General features: G+C 47.0%; 1 protein-coding gene across 1 annotated transcript in view; it reads right to left on the reverse strand.

Moving 5' to 3' along the window:
• The window catches only part of CAPN5 (calpain 5), a 143,349-nt gene that overhangs the window by 75,852 nt on the left and 51,851 nt on the right, over nt 1-15,646 (reverse strand). Inside the window, exon 2 of the mRNA XM_075592662.1 lies at nt 5,527-5,704. Within this exon, the coding sequence (XP_075448777.1) occupies nt 5,527-5,691 (165 nt within the window). The 5' untranslated portion in view covers nt 5,692-5,704. The remainder of the gene's footprint in view (nt 1-5,526; nt 5,705-15,646) is intronic.

The raw sequence follows: 15,646 nt of genomic DNA on the forward strand, positions 1-15,646 counted from the left end.
GAGAGGCTGGGACTGCGTACATATAGGATAGTATCAGCATACATGTGCAGAGAGGCTGGGTGCATATAGGATAGTATCGGCATACATGTGCAGAGAGGCAGGAACTGCGTGCATATAGGATAGTATCGGCATACATGTGCAGAGGCTGGGACTGTGTGCATATAGGATAGTATCAGCATACATGTGCAGAGGCTGGGTGCATATAGGATAGTATCGGCATACATGTGCAGAGAGGCAGGAACTGCGTGCATATAGGATAGTATCGGCATACATGTGCAGAGGCTGGGACTGTGTGCATATAGGATAGTATCAGCATACATGTGCAGAGGCTGGGACTGCGTACATATAGGATAGTATCGGCATACATGTGCAGAGAGGCTGGGGCTGTGTGCATACAGGATAGTATCGGCATACATGTGCAGAGAGGCTGGGACTGCGTGCATGTAGGATAGTATCAGCATACATGTGCAGAGAGGCTGGGACTGCGTACATATAGGATAGTATCTGCATACATGTGCAGAGAGGCTGGGACTGCGTACATATAGGATAGTATCGGCATACATGTGCAGAGAGGCTGGGACTGCGTGCATATAGGATAGTATCAGCATACATGCGCAGAGAGGCTGGGACTGGGTACATATAGGATAGTATCGGCATACATGTGCAGAGAGGCTGGGACTGCGTACATATAGGATAGTATCGGCATACATGTGCAGAGGCTGGGGCTGCGTACATATAGGATAGTATCGGCATACATGTGCAGAGAGGCTGGGACTGCGTACATATAGGATAGTATCGGCATACATGTGCAGAGAGGCTGGGGCTGCGTACATATAGGATAGTATCGGCATACATGTGCAGAGAGGCTGGGGCTGCGTACATATAGGATAGTATCGGCATACATGTGCAGAGAGGCTGGGGCTGCGTACATATAGGATAGTATCAGCATACATGTGCAGAGAGGCTGGGGCTGCGTACATGTAGGATAGTATCAGCATACATGTGCAGAGAGGCTGGGGCTGCGTGCATATAGGATAGTATCGGCATACATGTGCAGAGAGGCTGGGACTGCGTACATATAGGATAGTATCGGCATACATGTGCAGAGAGGCTGGGACTGCGTACATATAGAATAGTATCTGCATACATGTGCAGAGAGGCAGGGGCTGCGTGCATATAGAATAGTATCTGCATACATGTGCAGAGAGGCTGGGACTGCGTGCATATAGGATAGTATCGGCATACATGTGCAGAGAGGCAGGGGCTGCGTGCATATAGAATAGTATCTGCATACAGTACATGTGCAGAGAAGTGGTCTTACAAACAGATAACTCTCAGAGTGCTCTCTTAGCAGATGTAGAAGAGACCTGGGCCTTCAATGCGTTCAGCTTTCTGTCCTGTGCATTTTTCAGGGGTGGACAAAAATATTTTTTAAAAAAACTGAAGAGTCAGCCTGAATTTTTAGAAGCCAGAATTTGAAGGGGAAAATAGTGGCAGGGATTGGCTGTAACGGCATCTCCCCCGTCAAGGGCTGTGTATATCTGCTACACAGATATATCATTCCCTCAAATCCTTATCTTACTGCCTCAAAGTGTCTGGAAGGTGGCAAAGGGTGTTCAGGAAGATGTATACAGGAGGGCCCCGAGCATGCGGCGGGTTCTGTTCTAATGACCCGCCGCAAAGCGAAAAATCGCCGGAAAGCGGAACCAGCCATTTTTGGTGTGTGCGCATGCGCAGACTGGAAATTCGCCCTCCTACACATGTGCAACCCAGGAAAACCCATCATTCTGCGCATGCGCGACCTCGGACCCGCCCATTCTGCGCATGTGCTGACATGGCGGTCCCCTTCTCGGTACTGCTGTCTCACCGAAAAGCGGGGCGCCGAGAAGCAAGGCCTTGCTGTACTGGCACAGGAAGGTTTAACCATAATATTAAAGCTTAAACAATATACCCAGCTAAAGTGTGAAAGATACTTGCAAACATGCATATGAGGCCAGCATAGCAAGTAAGGCCTCAACTCCCAAATATGAAACACAGCAAACGTAATGGCCCTAATTCACCAGAGGCTGGAATGTCCCTGGGCCTGACAGCATTCAGGAAGAAGGCAGAGGGTTCTAAGAATCCCTGGAGGTTACCAAAAGCTGTAATTCAAATCTAAATCTGGGTACCTACAACTGTTGGATTGTCTCCAGTGAAGCCGCACTGCAAGAACTGGAAGACTAACTTGAAAAGATTAAGTGGCATGTGGTTGGCCTTAGCGAAGTTAAAAGAAAAGATGAAGGCCTCATCGAGCTCAAAAGTGGACACCTTTTCTATTATAGAGGTACAGATAATGGAAGAATCAAGTGGAGTAGTCTTCATCATTAACAGGAGATGGAGAAACAATATAGTGGAGTATGAAAGCCCATTAGAAAGAGCAGCCAGAATCATTCAGTTGACAAAGATACAGGCTTTAAATAATCGTAGAGTATGCTCCAATATCAAGTCATGCCGACAATGAAGTGGAAGACTTCTACCATGAAATCAACCAATTTAACAACAATGGGAATAGGCCGAATAGAAAACTGATGAAAAAGAACAAGCTCAAGAACAGAATTTCCACTGGAACTGAAAAAAAATCACTTCAGAATGCTCAAAACGCACGAGGACACTTTAATCTGCAATCCTCAAGAGTTCTTCATAACCGTTTGTTAAAGCGCAGAAAAGAACTGGAGGAATCGCTAGCAAAAAAAACAGGAAAAGAACATATCTGATGAGACAAAACAATTCATGAGGAAACTACAAGAAATTAGGCCACCCCAAGATGCAAGAATAAGAATTGAATCTGCAGAGAAGTGCAAGACAATCCGCAAACGTATACCTGGAGATACATTTTCTTGTAACTGTGATATGGGGAGGAAGACTATTGAATATGACAAAAGCTTAAAGAAGACAAATCAGCGACTTATGGTTGGAAAGAAACAGGTCATTGCACTCAAACAAGATGATGGGTCAACAATACAAGGACTGTGCACTTATCATAAAGAAAGTGGAGTATTTCTACATGAAATTATACATAAACAGATAACAGGGCACAACCAGCAGAGAACAAGGGAGAAGAAGTCCCCAAGGGATGAACCATGCATTCTTCCAGAAGAAGTGGCAAGAGCAATAAAATCCATGATGAATGGGAAGGCTCCCAGGGACGATGGAATTACAACTGAAATCTTCAAAGAGCTGGGGAAGTAGAAAAAAATCCTTGCAAAACACTTTACATGCTGCGTGAAGAACAGGAACATTCCAGAGCAGTTGAATAATGTCATACTGTAGTTATCCTCATCCACAAGAAAGGAGACAAAGAAGACCTCAAGAACTACAGACCAATCAGTCTACTTCCAATCACTTACAAGATGTTTGCGATGATACGCACTAATCAGATGCAACAGGCCTTCGACTTTGCCCAGCCTAGAGAACAAGCGGGAATTCACAGTGGATACAACACAATGAACCACATCCATGTCGTACAAGAAGTGATTTCCGAAGTAATGAACACACTTTACCACTCTTTTTAGGATTCGCAAATTACAAAAAAGCCTTTGATTCTGTCTACACCTCAGAGGTCCTAAATGTACCAAGAAGACAAAATGCTGAAGAAGCGTACATTGATATTCTAAAGAACATTTACGAGAATGCCACATCCACCATTTACGAGAATGCCACATCCACCATTTACAAGCAAGACGCAATAGGACATTTGGCTGCGGCCGTCCCGCCGTGACCAAGTCTGCGCTGGTATTTTGCTGCAGAGGGACCCTCCAGTGCAGCCGCTCCGGCGCCATCCACGTCTACTGTAAGTTACGTTTTAGGGTAAAGGGTTAACTTTAGGGGTTTTAGGGAAAGGGGTTAACGTGTTCAGGGTAGCATTAGTATTAGGGGGATTTAGGGTAAAGACCAAGGTTAGGGACTTACATTAGGCTCCCAGCAACGAGGTCTTCTGTGGCAAACCACCAGTGGAGATTTGGTCAAGGCAAAACGGTCACGACCAAATGCTCTAGACTGCAACCAAGATAAAGGAGTGAAGCTGGGAGATTCCGTGTCACCAAAGCTTTTCACTGCAACACTTGAATTGTGCAGAATATTAGATTGGGAAGACAAAAGAATCAAAAAGCAACGGTGAATATTTTATCCACCTACGCTTTGTGGGCGACATTGTTATTTTTGCGACAACATCCAGAAAACCTCCAGCAACATATTGGAGAACTCGCCGAAGCAAGTAAGAATGTGGGACTTTGTATGGATATCAACAAGACCCAAGTGGCGTTCAGCAAATGTGTCAAGTCTGCGAAGAATTAAATAAATGGAATAGAACAAAAAGTTAAAGACAGTCTACCTTGGTCGGCAAATAACTATGGATGGGAACATTTTGAATTATATCAAAAGGAGAATGAAGATGGGATAGAGGGCATTTGGAAGAAATAAGACAATACATTATTGAGGAGGCTTTCATCCAGCAGTGGATCGACAACAGATGATTGATGACACACTCACACGCACACAATAATCCCTGTAAATTAATGTTTTCATGCCAGGTAAACTGAACATGTTTAATATATCAAGAAAGGATCTAACATTATGGTTTGTACAGTATTGTCTTATGTAAACAGTACCTTCAAATATATATTTATATCTACATGTTGAAAGAGAGAAATTGAGAATATACACACACACTTATTTTTTTAGTGCGCGGTAAGCAGCATTGTACATAGGATTTGTACAGTCCTTGGCCAGATGATCTTACAATCTAGGGTTATGGTGTTTCAGGCACAGGGAGATAAAGTGACTTGTCCAAGGTCACAAGGAGCCGACACCGGGATTTGAACCAGGTTCTCTTGCTTCAAACTCTGTGTTATCAGCCGCAGCGCTATTACTCACAGACACACACACACACACAATAGCTGCTGTATTTTAGTCTTAGAATTCACATTAAATATATTGTAACAAAGCAGATAAGATCATACCGTGGCGGCCTGCAGCTATGTGAGGGAGGGAGTAGTGTGGTTACCAAAACTCTACACAAGGGGTACGCAAACTGGGGGGCGCACAAGACTTTTTGGGGGGGCATGGCTTCAGCCCACGTGTCTCCATGGCAAGGTGGCATCACATGACCCCGCTCGTCATTTGACGCTACATTTGAGGTAAGGGGGGAGGGGCGAGACACAGGGAGAGAGCAGGCAGGGGGGGGGGGGGGCGCAGCGCAGGAAGTTTGCACACCCCTGCTCTACACTGATTGGCTAATCCACGTGTGATGTCATGGCATTTTGGGACTTGTAGTACTGCCCCTCTTCAATAGTACAGTATTTACAGATCGATGAACTACAACTCCCAGAAGGACGATCACATGAGAAGCAGCAGCCTGCAACACGGGCGCCAGGAGTGGATTTGTAGGCACCTGGGCGACCAGGCGCCCGGGACTTTTCCACCCGATTATAATACAGGTTACTTGCTCATTAAGAGGAAAGGCAACGGTCCTGTTTTAGAGTAACTTACCTTTGGGCGTTTCCACTGCACTCCTTGGACCCGCTGGGACTTGTAAAACAGGGAGTCATTGTTGTCTGGAAACGAAGGGTCCTCAAATAGCACCTTCTTGTTCTGGCATTCCTTCTTCAGAGCATAGTACTGCTGGTTCCCAAAAGTCTTCACTGAAGAAAACATTCTTCACGATACACTAGTAAGAGAAAAAGAATTTAAAATAATTTTACAAAATGGCTTTTAATGCATAATTCATGTAACAACTAAACTCGGACTACTTTTGATCACTTGCAATTTCTATATTAAGCAAATCTTGTGTTTATCCCAAGCAGCTTTTAATTCCTTTACTGTATTAGCCATTACCACCTCTGCCGACAGGCTGTTCCATGGATTTACTCACTTTCCCGTGACTACGTACCTCATGCTTTAACTGCATTGCTAAATCATTCTTCTTTGCACTTTTACCGTGTTATCTTATTGTTACCCCCTTGATGTATTTGAAAATCTCGTAATATCTCCCTCACCCCCAAACATTCTAACCAGAGGGGAAGATTCGCTAAGCTCCGATAAGGGGCATCGGTGCTGAATCCGTGTACTGCCGTACAAGTCCTCGTATCGAAGCTTAGTGAATCCCAGAGAGAGTGCATAATAAGTTCCGCTGGCCGTCCCATGCAGCAACTTAGCTGTGCTAAAATCAACAGAGGAGAGAACATCAGAACAACATTAACACAAAAAAAACCACACAGAATTTCCATTTATAATGGGCAATCCCTCCTGGGAGCAAAGAGAACTAATAGCAGTTGCATGTTTCAGGGAAGCCTCGGTTTTGTACTCCTTGTAGCCTTAATTCTCGCTCTCCTGCCTCTTCCATAAAACGGATTATCTGGAGCCAGGTCTAGGACATGGCAGCTTCACCGCCGGCAGCTCTCAGAAACACACCACTGGGCCCCTTGTGTGCCCACCATCCTTTTAGATTGTAAGCTCATTGTGCAAGGGCTAAAATCACACCGCATTATACCGCGCTGTGGAATCTGATGGTGCGTTATAAATAACTCAGAATAATTATGTTTAACAGGTTCGATGCCTTAATAAAACATAACGTATTTTAACCAAGTGCCCCGAAGACAGTCACTCCAGGGGCACCATGACATCCTGGCTAGGTCAAGGGCCACCAACAGGTCCAGTTTTTAGGATATCCCTGCATCAGCACAGGTGGCTCAGTTGAAGACTGCACCCTCTGCACTGCACTAGGTCCAGTTTTCAGGATATTCCTGCTTCAGCACAGAGGGTGCACAGTCTTCAACTGAGCCACCTGTGCTGATGCAGGGATATCCTAAAAAACCAGACCTTCGGGTGGCCCTTGAGGACTGGAGTTGGCCACTCCTGTGCTACTGTAGGTCAGGGGTCTGCAACCTCTCAAGGAAGGACATTTTATAACAAAATTATTTCTCCAAAATATTCAGAGAGCCGCAACACATTCATGAATATTACACCCCCACAAACACATACTATATACACCAATAGCAATAGCAATAGGTATATACTGTGTAAGTATTAACATACGGCAAAATATGTGGGGGAATAAAATACATCTCACAATAATAAGTCCCTTTATTTAGACATACACACACACTACCCCCAACCATTTGTTTTATGGTGGGTGAAAAGGTTACTAAAAACCCTCCACCGTATAGTATATAAAAATATTACTTGTGAGCACATTCACATGTCCTGGTCAGGTCTGCAGAGATCAGGTAGATGCTGCACACCAAACAAAATTGGTAAATGAAAGTAATAGCGTTACTGGTGCTCCTGCGAGTGAGTGGAAGCCTGCAGGAACTCCAGCAGTACATGGAGAGGGGCAACGCAAAGCACAACGGATTTGTCACCAATCTAATTTATTTTAAGCCAGAATCATCACAACGTTTCGACCTAGTGGTCTTTATCAAGTGAACTGAAGTGGCATGTGTGGGCCAATGCTGGGCTGGGGGCGGGCCTGGTGTTTCTATGGCCGTTTCATTGATGATATTATTTTGATCTGGGATGAAGAGGCAGGGGAACGCACCTCAATCCTTGAGTCATTCAATGTTAATGATATGGGGTTGAAGTTCACTTTTGAAATCCACCTCGCACGCATTAATTTTCTGGATTTGGTATTGTTTACACGGTTAGGAGATAAGATTCACACAAAAACACATTTCAAGGAGGTCAATGTGAACAGTTATATACATGCTTCTAGTGGCCATCATCGGAAATGGGGAGGGGACAGGGAGAGGGGACAGGGATATTGGAAGAAAGGATTGAGTGTGCTACTGCCTACCGGCTTTCCTGGATGTGTGAGGGGTCCTGTCCAAAAGTTGTAGAGGGGGCCTGCCGAGCTGCCTGCTGAAAGGTGCCCATGGAGGTGCCTGTCAGGGGAACCTCCCTTCTACCAGTCTACAGCAAGCTACCTCCGCGGACACCTTCCAGCAGGCCACCTCTGCGGATCAGGCCAGCTTAGGTTTGCCGGCAGGATAGTGAGGGAGAGACAGCAGCTGGGTGTTGGTAACCTGCAGATAGCCGCAAGTAGCAGCGGAGAGAGCCGCATGCGGCTTGGGAGCCAAAGGTTCCCGACTCCCGGGCTAGTACATGGCCAAAGAGAGCTCCTGCCCCATCTTCGATCGTGTCCTGTGTTCCCATGAAATGCACGACGCGATCTGCAGTGAAGGGAAGTGGAAGAGGATGTCTCTTCCATTTCCCGAATGAAGAACCACCCCCCCCCCCCCCCGGCGGTAATGCATCGATTTTCAACAGCGGTCATGCGCTGGGCCACGCCAGGATTACACAAAGGCTGGGCACACAAAGGGTTAAAAATTGTTTCAAATTGTAATGTCTGCAAACTAACAAATGCTTGCGAGGTTTTTTTGGTATGTAGCCCCGGTCTCTTTTCAGTCTCAGAGACCCCCTTGCCTGCGCGCCGAGCGGTCGCGGGTGCCGCCGGAGGCAGCGACGGACTCGCTGGCACGCCGAGAAGGTGGGGGCCGGAGCAGGGAGCGCTCCGAGGCTCTGCGGCGCACCCGGCTAGCGGAGGCCGCCATTGTGTCTGCTCGCGGTTGCGCAGTGTAGTCGCGCACGAGTTGTACAGTGCCAAGAGTGCCGGCGGCAATGTTAAGGTTGGCGTGAGGTCGCACATGCGTAGAACCACCGTGGTAGCCATTACAGGATCGCGCAGGCGCAGTAAGGGTAGCGCACGCGGTCCCAATGCTAAAGAGGTCCTGAGAGGACTACAATTCCCAGCAGCCTCTGGGGATTGCCCTTTCACCCACATCACGTGCAGCCAGCCAGCAAATAGGGTTTTGCAGCTTCTCCTGTGGAGGAAGGCTACAAAGTTGCGGGGACCACGTTTGGCAGTTGAAGCTGGGAGCAGGAAGGGGGAGGCAGGGTGTAGGGAGCAAGTGGCTCCTACACCAGGTAAGGTAGATCCCCAAGTCCCAGGCAGGCCCCAATCCCTGTTAGGGTAGTGGGTAGGTACTGAGGGACGGCCCCTAGGTTAGGGACCCTGCCCTTAGGTAGTGTGTGTGCAGTCTTGTCAGTGTCACGGCTGTCAGTGCTGTGAGCGCTGACAAGAAGGACACAGGGCTGAGTGCAGTGCAGCTGCAGGCAGAGTGTGAGTGCAGTGCGGTTGCTGCAGGTACAGATAGTGCAGTGGGTTGCTGCAGGTACAGTTAGTGCAGTGGGTGACTGCAGGTATTAGGGAGAAGTTAGTTAGAGGGGATCCGGGAGGTGAAGGGAGAGGTAGTGTGGGTGCAGGGGGTCAGTGACCTGCCTGCATAGGACAGTTCTACCCCGCAGGCCCTAGGAGTATTCCCTGAAGTCACCATAGGTTGCTGTGCTGCAGGGACGGCCTATAGTGGTAGCGAGCATCACCCTTACTGAGTACCAGTTAGGGACAAAGCACAGAGTTGCGGCGGTTGCAGTCATCTGGGACCAGACGGCTAGACACCGTGATATCTGGAGGCTACATGTTGGAGGCGTCTGACCCTTTGTGAAGTTGTTGCCGGTCACCGCCGTGACCGGAAGGTATTATTACATCAAGTGCACCAACACCGGTCAACAGGCGCTGATCCCGCCTTAGGCGTAACTCTTTAGGGACACTGAGCGAGTGGCTAAAGAACTGAGCATATACCAATAGTACTATACATGGACACGGTGTGTGGGGCACGCGGTGAGGGGACGGAGACGTTGCTCCTGATGAGAGTGGCCGAGCCACTAAGGTTATACGAGCGTTAGAGTATAAGTGTATATGTTATGTGTTATTGCTACGTTGCATTATAGAGTGATAAGGTTACCGTGCATTATTACAGTAAAACTGGTTGCATTCATATGTGTGTTATTGTATTTCTTGCCCAGGGCAAACTCACATCACGGGGATCCTGGGTAAGTGGAGGCGCTGCGCTATAAGTGTCACCCCAGGCTCCCAGCTAGCGGAGGCTCAGATCTCCTGGAGCCACAGGTTGTGTACAGTGACCAGTAGTCTCTTTGGGGAGCGTCAGAAAAAGGGCTACATGTAATCACCACCTAATCTCATAAGATAAGATCCGATGCAAACCCTTCTAATATACACCGTAAAATTGGTCCATTGGTGAATCGTACTGTCAATATCCAAATGTGAGGAAGGAGGAGGATTCATTAAAAGACGATCAGCAGTGCATAAAAGCTGGAGAAACAAAATTATAATTATTTTTAACGAAACCGATTAGATTGGCAAAAAAAGTTAAATAAAAAAAATACGTATTGCACAATAAAGGATCGCTTCAAGTTGTAGGGTTTATTTATTTGAAACAACTAAATGTAACTGGCTTCTCTAGAAGGATTCAATAAATCTGAAAAGTAACTGCCTTACATAGTTATATTTCACAAGATACAGGAAAAGTATCACTTATTTTACAGCGGTGCGCAAACTGGGGGGCGCAAGATTATGTAGGGGGGGCGCGGGCTGCGTGCGGGGAAACCTGGGGGCGGGCAGAGCTGTGCACGGGCGGCCAGAAGCTCCGTTGCTGAGGCTGCTTCCAGTTCCCTGCTGTGTCTGCCTGAAGAGGGGGCGGGGCCTTGCTGCGGTGCCTTCCCTGCACACAGACAAGCCCTCCTCCTCCTGTCTGATACCCGCCCGTTTTCTGCAGCACATGGGGGGACCTGAGCAGGCTTAGTTACTCCCTCCCCCCACCCAGTGTGTGTGTGTGTGTGTGTGTGTGTGTGTGTGTGTGTGTGTGTGTGTGTGTGTGTGTGTGTGTGTGTGTGTGTGGTGTGTGTATAGATTATATATATATATATATATATATATATATATATATATATATATATATATATATATATATATATATATATATATATATATATATATATATATATATATATATATATATATATATATATATATATATATATATAATATATGTGTGTGTGTATATAGGGACTGCAGTGTGTGTGTTGGTTGTGATTGAGTGTGTGTGGGTGTTGTGATTGTGATTATGTGACTGTTGGTTGTGTGTGCTGTGACTGACTGTGTGTGTTGTGATTGAGTGTGTGCTGTGTGTGTTGTGATTGAGTGTTGGTTGTGTGTGTTGTGATTGTGTGTGTGGGTGTTGTGATTGAATGCAGCGGTGCACAACTGAGGGGGGGGAGAGGAGGGGCGCCCCGGGCGCAAGATTATTTAGGCGGGGTGCTTGCGGCAAAACCTGTGTGTGCCGGCAAAAAAGATGTGCGCGCGCGGGCGGCCAAACAGAATAGTGCAGGTGGCGGCCACGTGACTCGGAGGTACGGGGGAGGAGCACGCCCCAGCGCTGTGATGTCAAACACTCCTTCCGGTGTCTGCCCTACAATAGCGCTGTGTTTCTGCTCTCCTCCGCTGGCAACCTGCTTCGCTGCGATCCTCTGCAAGTGAGAGGGTCGGCTGCCACTATATCTATCATACTATGAATGTACAGAAATAATTTAAAAAAAAGTGTAAACACTTCCCCGCTCGTGCTTGCAAAATGATGCAGGACACCCTGTGCTCATGCTTGGAGAGTTGGTGATGTCACCGCTTTCAGCGGCAGCGTGGACGCAGCCTAATTTTGCAAGAGCGAGCTGTTGAAGTATGTAAGTATTTAGGCTGCGCTTATAGTGCCGGCGACGCGACGTCGCCCTAAAACAAATGCATTGTCGCCGCCGCTTGCGCTTATAGTAAGCGTGACGTTGCGACGCAATTTATTTAAGCCGGCAATATTTGATTTTTCAGGGGCTGTCGCCTGAACCAATCAATGGCCTGGTCGCCTATGCCGCCGCAAAGCGAAATACAACTTTCGCTAGCGTCGCCGTCGCAGGCACTATATGCGCGGCCTTAGACATTTGTATTTACATTGTATAGCGTTTAATAAAGGTTTTTTTAATGTGATTTTGATTACATCAGGCAGGGGGGCCCCGAGAAAGTTCATGGATAAAAAGGGGGGCTCGGCATAAAAAGTTTGCTCACCCCTGACTTATTATATATCAGCTTAGGGCAACGCGCTGTTTTGGCTGTATTTGAAAAAGGCTTGAACAATATTTGTGTTGTAAAAAATAAGGGTAGCGGGTTTTCTAAAAGAAAGAGCCGAGAGAAAGTGGAAATTGTAGATAAAAAATAAAAAGTAGTGGCACTGTGGCGGTCACTTGTAGTACCACATTGGATTTCGATTGTAAGCTCTCCGGGTCAGGGATTTCCTTTCCTATTCTCTGATCTTATTTGTTGCACTTATTGTATTATAAATCCCTGAACTGTCTCTGTCTCTTGTAAAGTGCCAAGTACACCGGTGGGTGCTATATAAAGACATATATACATACGTAACATGGTTAGTCTATTTTACCTCTCTTTTCCCGCTGTCACGTAAGTCCTTAGCAGTCTAGGCCGTGACAGGCCATCCTGTGGGCTTTTGACCCCCCTCATGCTCCTCTGTGAGTGACAGAAGTGTGGTGGTGACTAATGGCCAATGTATAGCCTATTAGGTATAGGTACAGACCTTGAGCCCTCCCCTTCTGGTTCCTCAGAGAGGCAGTGCCAAATTTAGTCAGTTGGTTCCCCTCCTTCCTAAGGAGTGTGAGTAAGAGCCTCTCCACCCCGCTAGGAGTGAGAGAGGCCAGTCAGGCCTCATGGCTGACTGGCTATACAACATCTGACAGCTCCAGACTCAAAGAGCAAGCACCACCCAGAAGCCTGGAATACTCTGAGACCTATGCACCGCTGTGAGAGATCTGCAGTGAATGCTCAATAAAGAATCCCTGGTTACTTTTTACACCCGCCTGGATTCGAGTCAGTGGACCTGGGTGTAGGAAATGTGCTTCAGATGGGACTGCCTCTGGGATTCCTAGAGCCTAAGGCTGAGGCCCCAGTACCTCCGCTGCACGCGCGCCCGCGAGACTGGCGGCGCGTGCAGCCGATTCCCCGGTAAAAGACCAGGGGGGGGGGGGCGTGGCGAGGGAGTGACGGGGGTGCAGCCATGACGTCACCCGGCAGGTTCGCCCTCATTGGCTGAACCGCCGGGGGGCGTGGCTTAGCGCTCCGTAGCGCTGCGGCCCCCCCTCGCAGCGGGCCCGGCGCCATTCAAGGGAGGGCTCTCGTCCCTGCAGCGTCCGCCACAGCGGGCGCTGCAGTAGCCAGCAGGGACCAGCCCTAATGAAGCTGGAGGCACTGAACACCAGAGAGCGAACCTAAGATGACATCAAAAGCCTGTCCTGGTCCCCTCCCCACCGCAGACAACTCTCCTGAACCCTCACAGGTATGCCGCAACATAACACGTATCTCCTAGAGGGTGGGGGTACATGTGCTACACATACATACATACATACGCTACCTTTAACCTATTAAAACATGCCCCTGTCCCTAGTTTCCTTTTACTCGAGGCAGGACTGCTCCTTTCAAGGAGGTAAAGATCTTTGGAGTAGAGAAGCCGGAAATTCTTTCAGCCCCACAGATGACTAGGCCCAGGGGACCTGAGTAAAGTGATTTTAAAGAAAACTTATGAGCACATTCACATAGGAACATGACAGACGTTGAATATGAAACTTCTGCATAATGCGCCAAGCTCTTCAATGACATTTCATTGACCCACTTTCCAATTGCACATTGAACTGCTGCATAGGGTCTGTTCTCTAGCAGGCTTCATAAATCAATGAAGACCTTCTGGAGTTAGCCAGCTGGCTCCTGCCTGGGTGTCTCTCCTTCTTAATTACTTAAGTAGATTTACTGGCTATGCAATTCTTTAACCCGGGATGTGCTGAAAAGCTGTGTAATATGGCCGGCATAAGCTTGAAGGAGTCCATGTTAAAATGGACATGAAGCAAAAGGTGACACTGTGTGCTCATTTGCATGTCATTTCCCAGAATCCCTGGAAGCAATGTATGCCAAAGCATTGGACATCGTGCCGCGCACGCCGTCGCGTGCACTAACAAATTCATGTAAGTTAATCAGTCCGGCCTTGCCGCGCGCGATGCTCGTTTTGTTCGTGCAACGGCCCCGTCATGTTGCTGTTTGAGCTAACCAGGGCGAACCAAGCCGGATGACGTCACGGCCACGCCTCCCACAGATAGCTGATGCGACAAGCGCGCCTCCGCCTGTCACGCGCGCACTATAGCCGCAGCCTAAGAGATAATGGGGAAAGGCAGGCTGCCGATCTGTCTGCGACATGTCAATGTGCTCACAAGTGGTATTTTTATTTGGTGCACACTTTACGATGGAGGTTTTTTTGTCATTTTTACACTCACCATAACTTATATAAGTTATGGTTAATTACTTAAGCAAATGAACCAGATAGCAAAACATCTTAAGTGTGAGTTTTTCATTTCAAAAGGGGTTACGACGTCTAGCCCCCTCCAGTAGGAAGGAGTTACAAGTCAAAATGAACCCTGTGATCGTAAACAACAGTCCTTCCAAAACACAGCCTGAACACATCTGTTAATTACATCTGGTTTCTGGCTCCCTGCAGTCAGCAGCATGATCCAGAAACCTTTAGAGGCTGACAAAATACTAAACAAGCACACACATATATACACAGTTGGGTTATTCCTCCAAGGTTCACCGATTTGCAAACCAGCTGATTCACTCTGTTCAAACAAATCGCTATCAAAAGCTGGAGGCTTGGAATTTACATTGAGGGTGGAACAAATTCTAAGCTTATATTATCCCTTAAGATATTGGACAGATATTCTTAATGTTGTAGTAAACACAATTACTGCTGCGCAATGATATACTGTCCTTCAATCAGAAAAGGGGTTAATTAACTGGCCTCTGAATTGGGAAGCCCTGTTTTGAGACCCATCACTTTATTGCTGGATACCACTGGCGCTAAGACAAAGTGTGAATTATGGTGGCACCATGCAACTATGTATATTGTATATTTCATAGGAGTAAGACAGAGCAAAAATGTGTAAGCACAAACTAACCCCTTCACTGCCAATGACCTGCTGACCTCTGGCATTTATAGCTGATGAACCACTGTTGCCAGCACATTATTCTCTCTAAACCCAGCGACACACAGAAAGACACTGATGTACACTCAGTACACAAGTTAACACAACACACAAAAATGCCAAACCATGCACAGAAGCATGGATACATATAGTAGGTGTATTGCAATACACTTTTAAGCGTTTTCAGGCAATAATCACCCACATTTTACCCAGATATGTCAACCGATTTTCCTGTAGCTCTCGTTAATTTGGAGTCTGTGTTTTATTATTATCATCATTTTCATCTCACTCATCCAAGATACTGTAGTACCTTTCCATTGAAATGCCATACTTTGGTCCAGAACCCAATTAAAAACTGTCAACCTTAATCCATGTCATTACCAAACACTGGTCCAGTCATGGTGTTCCGACGCTAATCCCAGTATATCATAGTTAACCCCAGTATATCAGTTAGTAACAGCCCTGGAAACACAAACGGACTACAGTTTTACAATGACATGGACCCCGGGACACAATACTCAATCACACGGATGTGGGTCAATTGAAGCTGGAATTTCTGTGAACCCCCTTAACATATAATGGTCATTGGCTCTAAAAGGCGCAACACCTCCTGGCACTTCTTATTCATTTGCATTTTCTAAGGATATTGTAACTTTATCCAAAAATCTATGAAAGCTCC

Source organism: Ascaphus truei, chromosome 3 (genome assembly GCF_040206685.1).
Source record: "Ascaphus truei isolate aAscTru1 chromosome 3, aAscTru1.hap1, whole genome shotgun sequence".
NCBI classification, from domain to species: domain Eukaryota; kingdom Metazoa; phylum Chordata; class Amphibia; order Anura; family Ascaphidae; genus Ascaphus; species Ascaphus truei.